The 21117-nt window shown below is 36.7% G+C and overlaps 1 protein-coding gene across 1 annotated transcript in view; it reads right to left on the bottom strand.

Annotated features, from left to right (window-relative positions):
- Window positions 1–21117, bottom strand: part of ACSS3 (acyl-CoA synthetase short chain family member 3) — a 144315-nt gene that overhangs the window by 15832 nt on the left and 107366 nt on the right. Inside the window, exons 10-13 of the mRNA XM_081127258.1 lie at window positions 16374–16469; window positions 13270–13333; window positions 2579–2660; window positions 219–341 (exon numbers count right to left, since the gene is read on the bottom strand). Of these exons, the coding sequence (XP_080983384.1) occupies window positions 219–341; window positions 2579–2660; window positions 13270–13333; window positions 16374–16469 (365 nt within the window). The remainder of the gene's footprint in view (window positions 1–218; window positions 342–2578; window positions 2661–13269; window positions 13334–16373; window positions 16470–21117) is intronic.

Raw genomic sequence — 21117 nt, forward strand, 5'->3', positions numbered from 1 at the left:
TGCGCGCATGTTTAATATTCCATACTATCACCCAGAGAGGAATGTAAGAGTGTGTGGAGAGCATGAAGATCCACAGGAGAGGAAGTGAGATGAGATACTAGCCTCTGCTTCAGATGAAGGGTGTGGTGATTTTCCAGGTTGAATGACTTAACCTCAATATTGACTTTGGCTCAGCTCTGTTCCTAAACATTACTTAGAAGACCAATATTCATCAATACCTCTTCAATGGCACCTGCAGAAATCCTGTGACCTGCAACATTTATCACGTCATCAACTCGAGACATAACATACAAATAGCCGTCTTCATCCATGTAACCAGCATCCATGGTGTCATAATATCCCTGAAAATAAGAATAAATAATGTCTAATTAGCATGTGCCATTAGGTAATATAATCATTTTTAAGCTTGGTAAAATATAAAATGTCATAAAAATAAATTTACTGTATGCAATAGACTTTTTTCATAACTAGCCTATGCAATTGAATTACTTTTGATTTTGAAAGCTTAATAGAAACTCTTTGCTACTCTAATAACCAAGAATAAATTACAGTGTTCTTATAAGTGTTTGAACTTAAAGTTGTAAAGCTTATGAACCAAATTTTTTTTAAGTAAAAATAGCTCAATATTTCCAATTGCAAATATATGTATGTGTGTGCATGCGTTTACTATTCCATACTGTCACCCAGAGAGGAATGTGGAGTGTGTGAAGAGCATGAAAATCCATAGGAGAGGAAGTGAGATGAGATACTAGCCTCTGCTTCAAAGGCATTGCAAAGTAATGGTATTGCAAAGTAATTGCAAAGTACTGCACAGTAATTCTTTGGTAGATTTCTTTTCTAATTGTGTTAATATATAAAAGCTTTAAAGCTCTCTATGAATAATCACAAAATAGAGCACAGTTTATTAATATAGAACAGCACTGAAATAGAGCTTCAGTGAAACACAGTTAAGTAGTCAATATGAAATTAAGTTTTTAATCAACTCAAAGGAGCAGCCCAAATTCACTGGTCCAAAAGTCATGAATGAAGAGTCAAAAAGAAAAACTAGAAAGAAAGAAATATTACTTCCCTAATGTTTCTGAGTTATCTTGGTACCTATGTTTGTGAGCACGGGCTTTGGGACGAATCCCAGTGAGTCAATATTTGTGTTTTTTAATCTTTCTGACACTCAGCATGCTCATCTGTTAAATGGGGTAACAAAATGTAGAAGGCTTTTGTGAAGCACAAAGGAGATGGTGTATATAAAGAGGGCTGACCCTGGCACATCATGAGCCCTCAGTAATTGGGACTCATTGCAATTACTATTAGACAACCTGTAGTGTGAGTTCAAGAGCATGGGCTCTGGAGCCAGATTATATGGGCTCAAATGTTAGCTCTGTTTCTGCTAAGCTATGGTCAAGTTTCTTAATCCTTCCATGCTTAGATGTGGGTGTTGAGGTCAGGGTAACAAGACAGAGTACAGTATGGATTAAATATAAACTGGGACATTGAAAAAACTTTCAGTGTTAAAGGTGATCATGCTAAAGCCACATGCACATATTATTTGCCATTGGCAGGTTGTAATTAATCATACTAGTATTCTGATGATTTAACTGTGGCCCGTCAGGCAGATAGATTGGGCTGACTGAAGTCAACTATATTGACAAATCTTCCCTGCCACAGACCCTCAGGGGCATGTTTAATCTTGGCTACTGAGGTCATTTAACTGCGAGATCTCTTTCTAAAGGAAGCTATTTTAATTCTTGTCATTTGTCTAGTTGATTAGGTTAGCTGTCCACTCACAAATAAAAAAGATAGAATGCTAAATACTTAGACTCGCTTTTTTCTTTTTAATGAAATTCTGATCATTCTTTTTACCTAGTGCATAATGAGGACCAGGTGTCTCTCTTAAAGAAAGAAACAGAAGTGAAAGGACAGCAAAAATATGATTGTGGGACCCTGATGTGTATATCAATAAAGTTCTGTTATAAACACAAAACACATGAGGAACAGGTACATTATAAAACAGAAAACAGGAAGACATTTTTTTTTATCCAGGTCACTATGTTGGGTGTTGAGAACACTGTATCTATCCCATATCTGTGTTTTAAAATGTGATTTTAAAATAAAGAGCTCAGAGAACACCCAGGAAAGAATGTCATAAAGAGGTAAAGAGATGGAAAAATACAACTTCTGACAAGCCAAATGAATTTTGCTCACATAACCAGGAGCAGAGGAGGTAAAGAGGTCTTCAATTCTGATCAGGTTCTCTCAGTCTGTGAAGGAGTCCAGTGGAGGAAATAATATAGAAAGCTCAAAGAAGTGTTACTTTCACAGGTTATTTTTCTGATACTGAGGGTTATTATATTTCAGGAAAAGCTGTTAAAGCAAACTGAGAAATGTTATGTCCAGAGACTAATAAAAACAAATATAAAAATGACTCTTTGTGTGGTTTGGGCGTTATAATCCCTGAAATCTGGAAAATGGTCCAGATAACCTTTCAAAGTTGCTTTGTCATCTATAATTTTAGGAGCAAATTGCCAAGAACTATAGAGAAGTATATAAGAAGGTAAAAAAAAAAGTATAATAAATGTCTTACTGGAAATTTTTCAAAGTATAAATGCTTGAATGCTTCCTGATTCTTCCAGAGTCCTGAAAAAGCCCCAGGTGGTAATGGCAACCTTATATAAAAACAGAACAGTTAGAATTATGATGAAAGTGGTAAAAAAGGCAGATTGCTTAGAACTAATACTGTTCTAGTGTGATAGATAATTATAATTCAAATTCTATCATTAAAATGCAACCCCTAAATCTGCTGGATAGATCACTTCTAATTGAAGCTGAAGTAGTTGACCTCTACACAGCAGAGTCACTGAGAGATGACTATAGTTTCTGAAAGGCACAAAAGGCACACACATTTGGCATTCAAATAGTTATTAGTAGCAACCATTGTTTCAAAAAGCGGAATAACAATGCTAAAAGAAACCAAAATGCATCACTGAAATACTTTTTAAGAGAAACATACTTCTATCATGGGCAAATCAATTCATTTTTTTAAATATCAAGGCACCAACTGCCTGTCTCTGTGTAACTGAACGTTCCAATTAAGCATCCCATGAACAATCTTATCTTCACAATAAATGTGCCTCCTGACTCTTGAGAATTCCCCCTCACTACTCCATATTCAATTATTTCTTTTCAGGACCACACAGACCTATGTGATATCTCACTCCTATGAACAAAATAGAAGGTAGTATACATCTCTTTTTTTCCAACCAGTTTCCTCTTGATACTGTTGTAACAAGCTAGTTATTTATAATAGGAAAGGAGAAAAAGGAAAGCCAGACATTATAGGTATGTCATTTGGGAAGCTTCACCAGGAAGATGCAATTTCACACTCTCCAGGGAACCACAGGCCCATTCCCTCCAGATCACTGGGGAAAGGGGTCCAACAAAGCGGAGATGGGTGCATGCACAGTAAAGTCGGGTGACATAAGAAAGATGTCTGCTAGTCAAACCTGGGAACAGAGATCATTCACTAGAAGGGGCAGAACCACTACAAGCCCCCGAAATTTTGGGAATACATAATCTACAAAGGAATTCCCTCTCTTGTGTGGCTCTTGTGGCTTCTTGGCTCTGGGTTCTCTTGGCTCTGTGGCTTTGTTCCTTCTCATGTTGCTTCCATGGCCATGTGGCCCTGCAGGCCCCACTTCCAGTGGATTTATGGACTGCAGCAGGGAACACAAGCTAAGCTAGCCTGATGCTGGACTGGACAATGCTCCAAGATGGAGTGGCAACTCTGGACACTGGCTGTGATTCTAGCTCTGCTGGAGCTATGGCTATATTTCTTCTATGATGAGACTGAGGGAAATGGGACCTTGGAAACTCAGGGGTATAATTCCACAGAAATAAAGCTTTCTACCATATCTCATCTTTCCTTGAGGACCTCCAGAAATTCCTATTCCAGTAGTACCCCAAGAACCCCACTTCCACTGATAACATGCTTATATTTCCTTTATACCTCCATATTACCAAGCGGGAGTTACACATATGGCAAGGGCTTAATCTCTCTCTATCTATCATCTATCTATCTATCTATCTATCTATCTATCTATCTATCTATCTATCTATCTATCATCTATCTATCATCTATTAATTATCTATTAATCTAATCTAATCTATACTATCTATAAATAAATGAATGCATTCTTATATCAGTTCCCTGTAGGAAGTGCTACCTAACAGTGTGTTTTCTGGATTTTCTGGATATGGAAATCTCTTAGATGCTTTACAGTTTGGAAGTTTAGATACTGTAAAACTTAAGAATTTTCAAAAACCTATCTTCCTGTACTCACACAATAAAAATACTAAGTGAAATGATTACTTTACAGTGTTGATGCCGAGAAAATTGAACACGAAGTAAGAAAATTGAACACAGGGCTATTGCCCACATGAGACAACTTCATGCATCCTCCACTACAAGGTTAGACCTGGGAGGCACTGAATTGTATTCTCACTTTCTGTCAGGCAGAAAATGGGGTCAGGTTAAAAGTGGGATCAGCAGCCCAGCTGCAATTGCCCATTTCCACCATGTCCAGCCTCCCAGTAGGCCCTCCCTTGTTAAAGCTTCTTTCTGTAATATTTTTTAATGTATGTGAAAGCATTTTGTAATCTGTGGGGGAAAAACTTACAGAGATACTGCTATGTTGCTGTTGCCTTTGTTACTATTATAGCTCATCAAGAAACCTGGATGAAGGTAGCAGGAGAAAGCAAGTCATCCCCTCAGGTCCTTTTAGCTGACTTTGTTATGTTAATCCTTCTAAATCATCATGTAAATAATTTCACTTAATCAGTTTAATTGCTAGTATTTTAAAAACCAGTGTAAAATTATTAATTAGTAAACATTAAACTAGAACAGAAAGATGGAAACCACTAAAAGTCATTCTAAATTTATTAGCAACATTTTCAAGATGCTGAGGATATATAAATGAAGAGGACAGTAAAAAGAGGTGACAAATCAAAATCCATTGTGGACCAAAAGAAGTATCATTAATGAGTGAAGCCCACTATATGTAAACAACAGCAATAAACCTGATGGAGATGCATTCTGCTTGCACATTAAATAAGAAATAATTTTCAGTTGTTTCCAAGAAATATGTCATGATATATAGTCCATTCTGCCTTAAGTAGATACATGGCTATAAGAAAATATCTCCTTACGGTAAGAAAAACAAAAGGTAACTGTGATAAATGAATGGAAACTGACATTAAGGTTGGATTGGGGACAACGGAGAGTAGTGGGGTTTGAGGCAAATTAGAATTCACATGTCAGGTTTAATGAGAGCAGCTGTTTTTTAGTTCCACCTGATTGCTGATACACAGAAATTCTGATTCAAATCTTTAAACACATAACATTGTCCGTACTGAGAACGATGCATATAGAAGAACATGTTGTTGAATAAGCATTTCTTTCATTTTATCTACCCCAAATTCAAGATTTTGCTCCGCCAGCATCCACACACTGTCTCTTCACAGTAAATGGAGATGCTTAGGTGTTTGCAATAATTATCCATATGAGTTAGTACTTAGTATATTGAACATTTCCTGGTGGTTTAGCATGTATCTAATTCAGTGAGTATACATGGGACCAAGAGCTTCACATTTTCCAGTATGAGAGTTACTGGTATGAGAGGGAATATCTTATACTTCAGAAGTTGAATACCTCTACAGACTCTCTTCTTCCCAAGAAGATGGCTGATAATCTATGTTTTCTTTTACTTCCTGAGAAAAATATGACACTAAAAATTGATAACAGATAGGTTATATTCTTATAATTAATAAAAGCATAGAGGGTTAAAAGTATAGGTAGCCATCCTCCAGAGAAAAGAAAAGCTTTAAGGACACAAGCTTTCTTAGCTGTTGCACAAAACCTTAAATATCTGCATAAATTGTCTGAAGAACAGGAACAGTATCAATTTTTATACTCTCTCTCATTCCTGGGAGAAAGGTCTGCATAAGGTCCTATATACCCATAGACCTTGGACATTAAGACTAATGCGCCAAGGGTATGACCCAGGGAGACAGTGCAGAGTAAGAAGGAGAAATCCAAGGTCAAACACTAGTGTTAAAGAAGAGCAACCAAAACAAAAAAGGCCATTGAACAAAAGAAAAATAAAAACCAGAGAAATATATGAGAACTAAGAGAAACAGCATCTTAGGAGCCACCAGAGCGGAGTTTTAATACAGACTGAACAAGGCCAAATGAAGAGCAACTATTGTTTGAAAGTGGATTCGACAGAGGTCATGGAATTCAGTAATTAAGATATTTTGAGTATCCTCGAGATTTCCACTCCAGTAGAGTGAAAGAGGCAACAGCTGAGGTGATTAAGGAGTAAACAGGAGGCAAGTGGGGGCAGCGAGGCTGGGCTGCACTTTTCAAAAGTGCGGGTCGCTGGCAGGAGATCTGTAAGTCGGGTTTAACGCGGGAGGCAGGCTGATTCAGGATGCGAAAGATCTGAGCAGGAGCAGCAGTGGGGTGAGGGTGAAAGTGGAAAGTTAGTTGAGGAGCAAGCAGTGGAGGAACTCCTCAGTGGCCTTATTCCGTCATGTGTCACGCACGCCTTAGCCTAGGCATCGGCTTCCTCCACTCGGCCTATGCCGCCGGGGCTGGCGCTCCTCAGTCACCGCTTTGGACACTGATGACACGGAGACAGAAACTCCGGCTTCAGACCCAAGATGCTGGCATATTGTGCACTACAAGCAACGAGTATATTCTTTGGAATATAGGTAGGGAGAAAGGCTGTCACGAATGAAGTCTATCCCAGGAAGTCAATGAAATGACGACATTGCAAACATTTAAGATGTTTGTCAGGCGAGTTTCACAGCAGGCAGTTAAACCCTGTACTGCCGGGGGAACTGGGAGAGATTTTCACACTCGCCAAGGCATGGACCTGCTGGCAATGGCTTTAAGTGTCTGTCCCAAGTCATTTTTTAATAGGTTTAATTTTTATTGTCGAGAGTATTACAGATGTCCCCCTTTTTACCCCTTTGGCCCCCTCCACCTCAGGCCTTCCCCACACTATCATTTGTCCATTTTTAAGATGCCCCCAGAAAGCTACTTCATTATCCTCAGCTGTAACTGAGGAACAGGCTGGAAAGCAAGATGCAAAACTACATTCAGTGATTAGTAGCATAAAATAAACAAATGTTATGTCCTTTACTAATAAACCCTAGTACCCTTAAAAGTTCAGATGTTGTTATTTGAATATTGAAAAGGGACTCTAGAGAAAGAATCTTGGAAGATGCCAAATAGTAGTCCTAAAGAAAGCAGAGATGAGAGGGCTCCAGAATTAGAAGTATTTGTGAACATATGTCAATGAAGGAAAAAACAAAACAAAAAAAAACGCAGAGAAGCAATAAGCTCCAGACAGAAGTGAAGTGTGTATGAGCTATAGAGCAGAGAGAGCAGAACTTTTTTGGAGTATTCCAAATCAAAACTTTCCTTACTGGCCATTCTAATCATTATTTTATATTAAAAGCAGGTCTTCCTTCTGGAATAGTGAGAGCACTATTTCTGAATAGTGGGGCTCCTTTTCTCAAGAGGTAGAAAAAGGACATGTTTTTTGTTTTGTTTTTTTCTGCAGTTAAAATTACAAAAATACATTGGACTGGCAGCAAGAAGAAAATTTATGAGTATAGTAAGAAATATACTGGTTCCTATCTATACTCACTTTCAAATCCAAGCTCAAATGTTACCATCCTGTGATACTTTCCCAGCTCTTCCAATCTTCCAAGCAGAGTGAAAAGGGGGGTTTTGTTACAACCCATCCAGTAGTGAATCAGGAGTTCCTCTTAGAGCATGTCCTTTCCAAAGAGACCAATCTTAAGGGGAAAGAGGAATAACTTGTGTGTGTGTGTGTGTGTGTGTGTGTGTGTGTGTGTGTTTGTGTGAGAGAGAGAGAGAGAGAGAGAGAGAGAGAGAGAGAGAGAGAAGGGGGAGGCATCAGAATACAGAGAAATCCTTAAATAGCTGAGGAAGGGGAGCATCCATCACGTAGAAAGTAACACATTCCTGACTAATGTGAACTATAAACCCTAGATGACTACCAATGCCAGTTAAAAGATGGTCTCTATTCACGGTTCCATCAGGAACCCCTGTAATAACAAAAATAATTTGAACACCTAACTCCCGATCCCTAGAGAATCCTGAAGTTAGATCTCTGCTTTGCACTCCCAGTATTTCCTACGGTGTCTTTAGGCTTTACTTGCACTTTTCTCATGAAACTACTTTTTATGCCCCAGAAGAGACTAACTAGGCCATAACTTCTTTCTCTCTGGGCAGACAAATGAGAGGGTAATAAATGTAAGTTTTAGCTGTATAACTACTAATGATGTTTAGCTTTCCGTGTCTAAAATGAGAATAATATCTGTCCCACTGCCCACCTCACAGCGTTGTTGTAAGGCTTTAAAAGATTACACTAAAATCTGTATATGAGATTTAGAAAAGAATTGGTATTACAATTATATGGCATTCTTGATTTTGCTCAAAGGATACACTGATGAAAATAAAGCTGTCCTGACCCTCTCCCAAGACAGTGCACAGTGACTCAATCACTCTTCTAAGCTGTAAAGATGTAAACAAACATCATTAAGGGCCAAGAGTTCAGTATCTGGAGGCTGAGAAACTGGCAGGCGCAAGACAAAGGCACTGGGACAATGCCATACAGCTCCCTCACACCCCATCACTGCCTGCAGGGCACAGGCCACCGAAACAACAGGCTGCAGACAAGCAGCACTTCCAACAGCAACATCTGGCTCTGGTCAGATAAAATGTACGCCCACCAGAGAGGAAGAGCCAGAGACCCATGGCTTTAGTAACAGTGAGCACTGTGGTACTGAGCAAGGTGAATGCAGTTAAAATTTTCTCTTATGCCCTGCTCTGTGTTGACTCCTAGTTTTACTGACTCCTAGTTTTATTTCTGCAATTTGGAGTTCTGAATGCAATTGCAAGAGCACCTTCCAAAATCCATGAACATTCTATATTCATAGCAATTCAGGTATCATAACCTTCCCACTAAATTAACTGCCTGGAGTAAGTTTCAAAATCAAAGAAATTTTCTAACATCGGTACAGATGTGTAGTTTTCTACTAAGAAGGTTAATCTTATGAATGCAAGTAGTCTACAAAAACTGTAGGATTCATGTTTATTGCACCCTAAAGTACACAGTGGTTTAGAAATCACTAAAATGCCTACCTTCCAGATAAGGAATCCCAGGAGAGCAAAGTTGGGATTTCTAGAAGACCAAGGGGATCAAGAGTTTTTCTCAAAATTACTACATATCACTTTTTTGATGTGGGGATGAGTCATCTTAATATAAGAAACTGAATTATTACATTTAGTTTCATGGGAACTATGGAAATATGGCTGTAGCTGCAGATTTTTAAAAAGCTGCCAGAGATAGTTTTCAATGTTATTTATACTATTTACAACAGATCTTATAGTAAAACAAGAAGCTATATAGCCTTACTTACAAAAAACAAATTTGGGATTAAAACAATGAGTCATTATATTTATTGATTTATTTTAATATAGTTTGAGCCCCATATTTTTCAAATATTCCTTGCAGATTTTTTCCTCTATTCTTTCTAATCATTGTAAGTATTATTAATGAACATAAATAGCATTAGGGAATATTGCTCTTTCAAAGGCTATGCCACTTATATTATTATACAAAGCATGCCCAGCAGTAGCTTTTGATGCTGGGTCAGTTTTAAGCCCTTCATGGACTGAATCATTCTTATTACTAATTGCCTCACCCCTTATCCATGAAAAGAATATAAAATATAGCAATACTCCATATAAACTACAACATTTTCTGAAAAATGAAAAGGTTGTAATTTTGCTTTTGAAATCATTTAACAAGAAGCCACACACATAGTTTACCATTGGTTATTATTTCCCAGCTATCACTGTACATATTCAGGGATCATGAGAAGCGAGAAAGTACAACCTAAAAGTTGTTTGCAAATAAAACACAAAATTTATGAAGACGATCAATCCATGAACCAGGAGGTCACGGTTTGATTCCAGATCAGGGCACATGAAAGGCTGTGGCTGATCCCCACTAGGAAGCAGCAGATCAATGACTCTCTCAGCGATGTTTGTTTCTTTCTCTCCCTCTCCCTTCCTCTCTCTCTAAAATCAATAAAAAACCATATTTAAAAAAATTTATGAAGACTAAATTGACAATGAAGTTGTTATGATGCAAAATTTTATAGATATTTCATTAAACATGTATTCATTTTGATTATACATTTCTCAAATTTAGAATCCTGGATATTTTGTGAACCTCAGACACTATATATAATCCCTAATCAAACACCATTTCAGGCCACCAAGTGGTTTTGGGGCCATGTAGTTGGTCTCTGGAAAGGACTGCTTCCAGATCATAAACCTTCTTTAAAATGCGGTCTACAAACAAAAAAATAAGTAAAAATAAAAATAAAATAAAATGTGGTCTACAGAGAAAGAATGATTATCTTTCAAATTACATGCTGATTTTTTAAAAAATCACAATAATTTTTATTAAGTCAAGGTGTGTTTTGCTTTCACTTAATTCAATTGTCTATTTATTATGCACTTTTTAAAAAAAAATTATTGGCCATTTTCCATTCTAGAAAAGGCACACCAAATAACTAATGGACTGACACAAGTCTTCTTGATAGATGTTAAATGTGAAAAAAATCTTACAAATACCACAAGCAACCACTGGGGTACAGAGATAATTGTCAGGTCAATGAGTTAGAGTGGAATGGATATTGGACTTGTGGGTTTCAAAAGGAAATCCTTGTTCTCACATATAAAAATGAGTTCCTGAAATAAGGTTCCAAGAACCGTCTACTAAAAAAAGAGAGATCTTGGTAATAACTTTTTTCCTGAATATTTTTACCTGACCTTTTAAATATAGTTATATAATATATATACATATATATATATGCTACATATAGAATAGATAAGATTTTAAAATACCTAGTTTCACTATCAACTTAAGGAAGGAATCAAAGTCTACTGCATGTCACAATATAGTGTATCCTCAAGTAATTTATAACGAAATCTCAAAATCCCAGATCTGAACAATAAAATTTCCTGTTTAGGAATATAGAGGGAGAAAAATCATTCTGAATTGGCAACAACCTAAACCACAGAATGCCTTTTTGGCAGTAGTTGTGTTACTTTCAATTAGTTGAAGTAACACTGATAGCTTTAAGGAAAAAAATATAGTTTCTGTGGGTTATTATTATATTTTATTATTTTTTAACAGATGTGGGGCAAAGCCACCAATAATTAGAGGGCAGAGCACATGAGGAGTTTAAAAATGTGCTGGTATCAAATGCCACCACTGAGATCTTGCAAAAGTTGCTTTGTGAAATAAATGACTCACAGTTAAGAGGTTATATAAAAATATGCTGCTAGAGTGCTTTTAAAGGCTCTCAAAAACCATGTGCCTCCCTAAGCAAGCTAAACATCCACTGGCAAATCTTGTTCAGATTAGTTCTTTTGCAAGCCCTCCTGGCAACCCCAACATTTTTTCCCATACAGGTCAAATTTCAATTAGTTCTATATTATATGGATTCTGATTAAGAAAAATATGACCACAAATAATATACTCAATAGTTAACTTTTCCATTTGCCAAAAAGATGTCTTAAAATTTAAACTTTAAAAAAAAAGTAATATAGTGGTTACATATTTACTGATAACAACAGTAGAAATCTGAAGTTTTCAGTAAGAATCTGAAAACAATTGCATCAGAATATGTATCAGCTCTTAGCTTTTTGTAAAGTTAAAGTATCTTTACCTAAGAAGTACATTTTTTTAACCTACTATTTTTCATTTAATTTTCACAGAATTTACAATGGTTTAATCTGAGACAATCTTCTACCAATCTGAGAAGGTCAAGTAATAAAAATTATTTCAAATAAATGGGAAAACAAACCTGTTGTAAGACTTGACATGCTATGTCCTTTATTTATAGCCACTCATTCTACTTAAACCACATCAGTAAATTCTACTACTTAAGCCATTTGGTGAAAATTCCAAAATCAGAGGCACTACAGCAACCTATGAAGCATGCTGAATTCTGTCAATTATTAAAATGACACATTCGGCCCTGGCTGGATGGCTTGGTTGGTTGGAGCCTCATCTCAGACACCAAAAGGCCTCGGATTTGATTCCCACTCAGGGCACGTAGCTACATTGTGAAATAAATCCCCAGTCGGGAGCGTATGGGAGGCAACTGATCCATGTTTCTCTATCACATCAATGTTTCTCTCTCTGTGTCTCTCCCCCTCCCTTCCACTCTCTCTAAAAATGGTTAGTGTAAAAAATATCTTCTGGTGAAGGTTAACAAACAAACAAAAAAATGTTAAAAATAAATAAAATGACACATTCTGTGTGTCTCCCAACTTAATCAACTTCTGTTTCAGCTTCCATTGGCATAACATTTTTAAAGTACTGATTTAATCAAAGTAAATTTAAATATTTTCAAATTATAGCACTTTATCAAATGGCAAAACATGTTAGCAATGAATTATACTTGATGAGTCAGGGATTTTATATTATGTTACTCTTTGACTCAGTAACCACACTTTTAGAGATCTATTCAAAACTTATCAGAAAGGGAGAGGAAACAATACAGAAAAGGTGTTCAATATAGAACTATTTATAACCATAAATATTGAAAAATGACTAAGAGGCCTAGAATGGGAATAAACATTTTTAGGAAGCAGAGTAAAAGTTAAAAATGCTCATGAAACAGAGTTAAGGAAAAACAGAGTTAAGAATAAACTGAATTGTTTCAAAAACCTAAAATTCCTGCCAAAAGAAAATACACACACACACATATACACATATACATACATACATACATACATACATATATATATTACAAAAATAACAGTGTAACAGGGTAGAAGTACATAAACTTTATTTACTTTTTGTATTTTTGGTATTTAAATTACTTTTATCATCTATGAATTACTTGTATAATCAGAAAAACATTAGTAAAAAGATGCAAGACTTATCTTTTCAAAAATTGTATCTAAATGTGTTCTACTTCATGGGACTTACATGTAATAATTACAGGAGTTGGCACTGTGTAATCTCAAACAATATACAAACTCATTCTGCAGCCTCCTCACTAGTAATATCCTTCCTTGCAAGCATTTCATTTTCTTAAAATTGTATATCAATTCTTGCTCTTATAAATGGCAGTATTGCAAATTTTACTTACTTTACCACAATATTTCCCAAACATCGAGCCTTCAGTTTTTGCATGTTGTCATCCAAAATCATGACTGCAAAACAAAATATAAATATAATAAATAATTATTTTGAATAAAAATGCATGACCTTAAAACTTAAATATTTTCATGTTTTCTATATTCAACACCCAAAACTCTAGCTTAAAAAAGGCATCTCTTAATTCCATGTGGAGCCATAAACATATATAAGCTAAAATGTCTCACACAAAAACATAAAGACTACATGTTTTTGTTTCCTAATAAGATCATGAATTTTCCTTAGAATCTCTCTTAAATAAAGACATATTTCAAACATGCTAGTAATTTCATAATCTATGTTCATATCCACTTAAACATAGCCTTTCATTCCATCAAAAACATTAAAAATACGTTCAGCTTTTCAAAAATTAAAGGAAACAAAGATAGTTTTAAAATACACCAAAAAAATACTTCAAGCCCTTAAAATAAAGTATGTAAAGACAGGAACCCCAGTTTTCTGATTTAAGGCTTCACATCCACTTACAAGCCTTACAGGTCAATTTAACCTTCCCAAATATTATCCCAGTGCTTTCTGGGTTATGCTGTTAAAATCCTGAAAGATTTTAGGAAATAATGCTTGTATCCACGTTCAGTAACCTTAGTGGGAACTGGAAACAAGGATATATCATCATGTTTTAAGCTTTAATAGATTCTTTATATGGTCTCATCCATCCAGGTTATTTTATTGAAAGAAGCTATGAGAAAAGAAGGACATTATCCCCAGAAAAAAATTAATCACTCCCTTCTTTGTGTGCCCAGAGCACTTTATTTTAAGATTCTATTCTGACAATTATTAGCAAGGTAGCTATCTGTCTCTTACTAGATTGTGAGTTCATTAAGAGTGGAGGCCAAGCCTAATTCATCCTTGTTTCCCTGAATCCCAGTACAGTGGCCAATTTACTATGTGCCCTTGAGCACATTCTATTACCCCTTTAATTCCCTATCTAAAAAGTGAGGGTAACTCCTTTCTGATAGTGCTGGTATAAGAATTACTTGGAAAAAAAAGTGGCACGCTTGTATAAGGTATTCAGTGAATCTGAAATTATGCTATACTATAGTGAATGTTTTCCATACACACACACACAAATGGTTTTCTTTGCTTTCTCAAAAGAGTACATACTGCCTTTTTATTCTAATATTGACTGTTACGTTATGCTTCTGAATCTCTGAAAAACCACAAAACATATCAAGATCGCAAGTCATAAAGTCACTATTTCCTTGGCTATAAACACTTAAGTCCTAGTGTTCAACCTATAGTGGCTTTCAGATGACGGGAAACTTCTGTACTGAAATTCCATGAGGCATCAAAGCTTAACTCTTTCTTACAACTGGATATAAAAATGGCCCTGAACTACTGAAAGGGAAACGTGTTCAACACCTCCCACAATCTTCAGCCCCTAAAAACAGCTCAGCACTAAAGCAATCTTTCTGACAAAAGGAGTAGGGATGACAGAACTGTTCAAAGGGAGGATTTTGCTAAAACTGGATTCACCCTCCCATGCCTGGAGATGTCACCTACTTCACAGAATATCTATATCTGCCCTTTAAAAAAATCGTAAGTGTTTTTCTATAAATATATCTGCTGGGTTAAATCAAATGACCCACATTCTCTTAACTAGCCACTGTCCTACAGGAAAACACAATGTTTTTATGTTAGAAAAGCAAAAGACAAATCTCTCAATTTTGTAACTTACACGCAAATACGAACTGTGTGTGGGAATCACATTCTGTCCCTCAACGCTGGGTTTTCCTCATAAATCTATTAAGCTAAATTGTGTGACCTCATACAAACAACAACTTCTGTGCCTCATTTTCACTGTCTAAAAAATGAATGTATGAGTCTAACTCAGGTCAGTCCACCTGGCTTCTCTGAACTATCAGTAGCATTTCTAGCTTAGACTTGGTGCAGTCATTCTACTGGCAGTAGCCTGTGTTCATGCTTCATTGTGTTACATCACAACACAGCAACCCCACGAAGCATGCTGGATAGGAAACAGAAGGTTTGAAAAGTTGGATGACTTCTATAATTATGCAACTAGGGAATGGAGTCCAAGGGAGTTTATTGAACTATTAAAATCACTACCAACAATTTAACAAATACTGAAGGATATGTATCTCATTGTCCTACACCGTCAGCGTGGATGAAAAGATTTTTGCTTTTAGAATCCTTAGTCTTTATATTTATTTTCAGCCAAAAGGTTCCAAAGCCTTATCATCACTCCTAAATTTAAAAGTAGCATAATGAAAAAAAACTGCAGCTTTTGTAGCAAAAATAAGCAAACAAAATAAGTAAAACACAGTGGGTTGCATCATCTTTGCGACCTAACCAGCTGTGTTACCTTAGGAAAGTTGTTTAGTCTCTCTGGGCACCATTTAGTTCATCTCTAAAATGATAATAATATCTCTGAATTAAATATATTTCGGCTTGAAATAAAATAATGTATGCAAAATACTTGGTATGTAGCAGGTTTCATAATATTTTCATATCCATATATTTTTAATTTAAATTTTGTTTCAATTACAGTTTATATTCAATCTTATTTTTAATAGTTTGGGATGTATAGCATAGTGGTTAGACAATCACATACTCTACAAAGCGTTCCCCTGATATCTGTAATACCCACCTGGCACCATCCATAGTTATTAGAATGTTATTGACTATATTCTCTATGCTGTACTTTATGCCCCCATGACTACTTTATAACCAATTTGTACATCTTAATCCCTTTTTCACCCAGTCCCCTAACCCTCCTCCCCCGGCAATTACCAGTCTGTTCTCTGTATCTATCACATCCATATCCTCAACATGCCTTATAAATTATATTTTCTTGGTTATGATGTCATTTAGAACATATTCTTAGAAGTCTACAATCTTACTTTTGATCAAATTGGCTAAGAAATATTAAAGCATTCCTTGTTAATACAGGTATTCATTCAATCAAATACTTATTAAGCACCTATCATGGTTCATATGATATGATTCACACTATACACACAAACAAAAAAACAAATTTATTAACCTCAGACATTTTTAAAAACCAGGGTCATTTCTCACCATTGTATCCTGGAACACACTGTCCTGCTTGCCCTGGAGGAGGTGTTTTAGAATTACCTAATCCGATGCATGACGCTGTAATTGGGGATCCGGTCTCTGGAGAAAGAAATATTATTTATCATTTAATGTTTTACTTAAATCATGATTTCCTCAGTGTGTTCACTGTGCCTCTCCATCAAGTTCATCAGAGAATTTAAATGCATGAGGAATATATCAATAGTGCAAATGCATTGTTTAAAAATGAAAAAGTTCAGTAATTTATGCCATATTGACATTTTTAAAACTTAAGGACACGAACTTCGAATAATAATAGTGCTTCTTTTAGAGAAAAGAAAGGCCTCTCTAGTGTTCCCAGTTGTGAATGGCAGGTATGAAGAATGGAGGATTATATGAGGTTTACAACACGTGTTAAAAACAAAAAGGTCCCTAGGAAAGATGTTCTTAACTCACCTGAAGTTATTTTATCATGGTAAATAACAGCTTTGTGTGAAATATTTCTGTTATTTACAGCTTAGTCCCTGGAATAAGTGAGCCAACAAGTTTGAAAACTATATGAACAATATCATACTCTAATATTTTTAAGAACTACGCTTGCCTAAAGACCCTGACACTGGAAGCCGGATTTACCAATTTTTACCAAATTACTTCTCGTCTGTTTTTCCTGGACTTCTAGAAAGCCCAACGCATAGGAAGAAAGATATTTGAGCTATGCTGATTATTTCAGCAAGACCAGAGACTTATCCACAAGTAGCCTGCATTGATTAACAAAAATGTTAAGTTTGTTTTCTCTACTTCCAGTTGTAACAGTCAGAAAAATAGCAACTATTATATAATAACTATAGTTCTGAAAATGATTATTTTTATGAAAGAATGTGTTTATTGTTATTAGTAAACACAAGTTTAAACTTAACAGAACCTTGTAAGTATGAGATTTGGTTTTGGGGGGGACAGGATAAGAGGGTATTGGTAATGAAAATTCACGGAACTACTGGATTCACATTACACACATACGTATACACCCAAGGGACTAATTGCCAAACCAATCAGGTCCAAAGTAATCCAAAATATTAAAAACATCTATCTTCCTAAGCACTCAGAATGTATCCCTTCCACTATGGTCTCTACCATAATTTATCACACAGTTTATATCACTTTAGAATGATGGGAAGAATTTATTACTGTCCTTTACTTTCCAGCATCATTCAGCTTATTATTCACATTTTATGGATGGTGTCTCAGCTGGCATCAATAACAGAAAATGGACTCTTGAACATCCAAACACAGTCCCTAAGTCACAACCCAGTGCTTAAGGTGCTAAGCCATATGGTCACCATTGAGGGGAAGCAGCAAGTACTCTGAGCAGACATTTTTGATATTTAACAAAGAATTCTCAAATATTTTCAGATCATGACCAAAAAATGGGAATGCACTTTGTAAAATGGCATTTCACCAGCCATGCAGTACCCTGGCCAGTTCCCCTCCAGCACACTCAAAGCAGGGAAGGAGATCCACACGTTTAGAAGGGTTAATAGCATTTTTCCCTTTGCCTTTTTTTTTTTTTTTAATATATCTTTATTGATTTCAGAGAGAAGAAGGGAGTGGGAGAGAAAGAGAGATAGAAACATCAATGATGAGAGAGTCACTGACCCGCTGCCTCCTGCAGGCCCCCGACTGGGGGTCCAGCCTGCAACCTGGGCATGTGCTCTGACCAGGAATCGAACCGTGATCTCCTCGATCCTAGGTCAATGCTCAACCTCTGAGCCACTCCCGGCCGGGCTCCCTTTGCCTTGTAAGACTGTCTAAGTGCTCATCTCGGCTGTCCTTTAAAACTGATGGGAGGGGCAAGAGCAGCGGCGACGACAGGAATCAACCCTGCAGAGTGAGGTTCTTAAAGGAAAGGACACAGGCAGGGCAAAGGGACCGCAGGAAACAGAAGGTGCTGGGTCACATTAGGAAAGGAAGTATCCCCTTCAAGATGCTTCTACTCCACCTCCCACCCTGACGGGAAGCAGCTTCTAAAGTAAATCTGCTATTTTAAAAGTAATCTCATCAAGTCCAATTCATCAACAGGGGTACTCCAGTCATGTGAAGTTCAAACTCACTACATTTCTTAACAGCATAAGGCTTCTGAGCAACCAGTCAACAGATGGCTGTGGCCCCTACACATGTACCTTCCAATGGCTCCGGTACCTGCTGCCTAAAAGGAAAGCCAAGAACCACTGTGTCCAAGCTCTAACTGCACCCGCTTCAATTCATCTTACTGTGGATTCTTACAAAAGATGTCAGTGCTCTGCTCTTCCTGTAAGATCAGGGAGTGTGGGGAGAGGAAAGGAGACTGAAACCTAGTCTTAAATAAAGACATAAGAAAGGATTAGTGAAGCACTGTCAATACTGACTAGGCTAAGTAAGCTGACAGTATATGTACTTCTCAGATTCTTAAGCATCTTTGTATAGTGATTACATATTTATAATCTTTCAACCTTCAGCTGCTTCGTTATAGTTTATGATTGTAAGACAACTATGAAAAGCATATCTTTTTATATGATAATACTGACTGAATTTTTAAGGGCAGTGAAAAGGATTATCCAGTCAGTCACTTAAAGTATAGAAGATTAGTTTGTATTTTGAACATTAGCAATTCGAGTCTCTCATTGACCTTATTTTGGTATTCACTTAGGGGATCAGAAAAAAGTAACTGTTGGTAGTCATATTCAAAGGATACAATCAGACAAAATGACAGTTCCTAGGACTCCTAAGCATAATAGGTGCCATACTTAGGACAAAAGTAAGATGAGATCGACCGTAACAGTTGTTATAGAAACTTTGGTTTTCTGTCTCCGAATGTCCTGAGGCCCCAAAATTGAACCAGCCATACGCGAGCACGCACACATGTGCTCACACACTCACGCGCACAAACTGCGTAGCCGCCTGGCTCTCAGGCTGGTGCATGCCCAGGACTCTGCTTAGGGAAAGCCCCCGGCTGCTGCGGCCCTTATCCAACCTCCAAAGGCCTCCCGAAGCCCCACTTTAAATATGTTCTAAAAACCTCTGCTTCGCACTGTCCAGGCTACAATGAGCAGGTGAGCAGTTATCTAGGGAGACAGGAAATCCAGACGTGACTCTGTGGTTGGGAAATAGCTACATTAAACAAACCAGAACATCCTCTTTGAAGAAGAGAATAGGGTACTACATTTGGAGAAATCTTTCCAAAGACACCCAGCCTTAGGAACACACAATGCTTAGCAATTTACCAGCACAATTTCTTTAGATAAGAGACAGCCAGGAAGAAGATGGCAGGGAATTAAAGAATGTGAAGGATAAGCTACCTTGGCACATTTGTATTCATGCTGCATTAGAAGCTAATACAGACTTTATTTTGTATGTGTCTTTACTGCCTCACTCTACCTTATTGCATTAGTGAGTTGTTACCTAAATGAATTTTCCATAACACATGTCACTCCAAAGAAAGGAAAGAGAACGAATATACATTATATTTTCAAATATAAACTATGCTGTACATGATGCTAATTTTTGTGTGTATATAAATATACTGAGACCTAACTTAGAAAGCCATTTGCCCCGGTTTGCATAGTTCTTTCAGAGAAAAAGGAGAATGGAAGAGACGAGTGGACTTCCTGAGGTTCTCAGGTAGAATAAAGAGAATTAGAAGGGAAATGACCGAGACTGTGTCTCAGAGGAAGAAAAATCCTTGTGACAGAGAGTGAGCCCAGTCTCTCACGTTTGCAAATGGAAGTGATGGTGATACACATCACTTATTAGCAAATATTTATTGAGCAACTATTATAGGTTAGGTGCTGTCATTAGACCTGGGGATATAACAACAAACAAAAGTGACCATAATCCCTACTCTCACGGAGCTTACATTCTAGTTTGAGAGACAAACAACAAAAAACATACAAAAGTAAAACATATGTCATGTTAAAGAGTGATAAGCATTAAGAATATAAAGAAAGCATAAACAGGGTAGGAGATGTAATGGAAAGAGACTGAAATTTCTATTGGATGGCCAGGAAAGACTTCCCTGAGAAGATGACATTTGAGTAAAGACCTAAAAAACAATGAGGACAAGTGTCATTTACATATCTAAGGTCAAAGAATCCAAGAGGAAGGGACCACAGGTGCCAAGGTCTTGAGATAGGTTTATTCCTAGAGGGTCTGAGGAGCAGTAAGGCAGCCAGTGTGAATGAGGCAGAATAAATGAGGAAATTAATAGGAAAGAAGCTCAGAGAGGTAATGAGGAAACAGATCATGAAAAACTACTTCAAAGTCCTTGTAAGACTTTAAGCTTTAAGTCTGGGTGATGCTGCAAGCTAATGAGGGCTTCTGAACACAGAAGCTAATAAATCACAATGCAAATAAGATCTACTTAAACATTCACACATCCTTTAGGTTCTATGACCAAGTTTATTTTATTTGGGGTTTTGAGAGAGATGTACGGGAAGAAATGCATGGACAGACATAAGCTATAATAGAATATTTGGTCAATGGTAGAGATTCCTTTGGCTTCCTCAACATCAGGAACCAATTCACATGAGAATTCACTAGACTTACAGGAGTATTCAGCCCACTCAAACCAAAAATGATCACTTTTGCTATATGTGTTAGTGTGTACATAAATCAATACAACATTTCTGAATGGCAATTTGGCAATTATAAAAATTGTTAAAAATGCACATACCCTTTAACCCAGTTGTTCCACTTAAGGAATATATACAAGGAAACA

The sequence above is a fragment of the Miniopterus schreibersii genome (assembly GCF_964146895.1).
Source record: "Miniopterus schreibersii genome assembly, chromosome: 2".
Taxonomy (NCBI): Eukaryota; Metazoa; Chordata; class Mammalia; order Chiroptera; family Miniopteridae; genus Miniopterus; species Miniopterus schreibersii.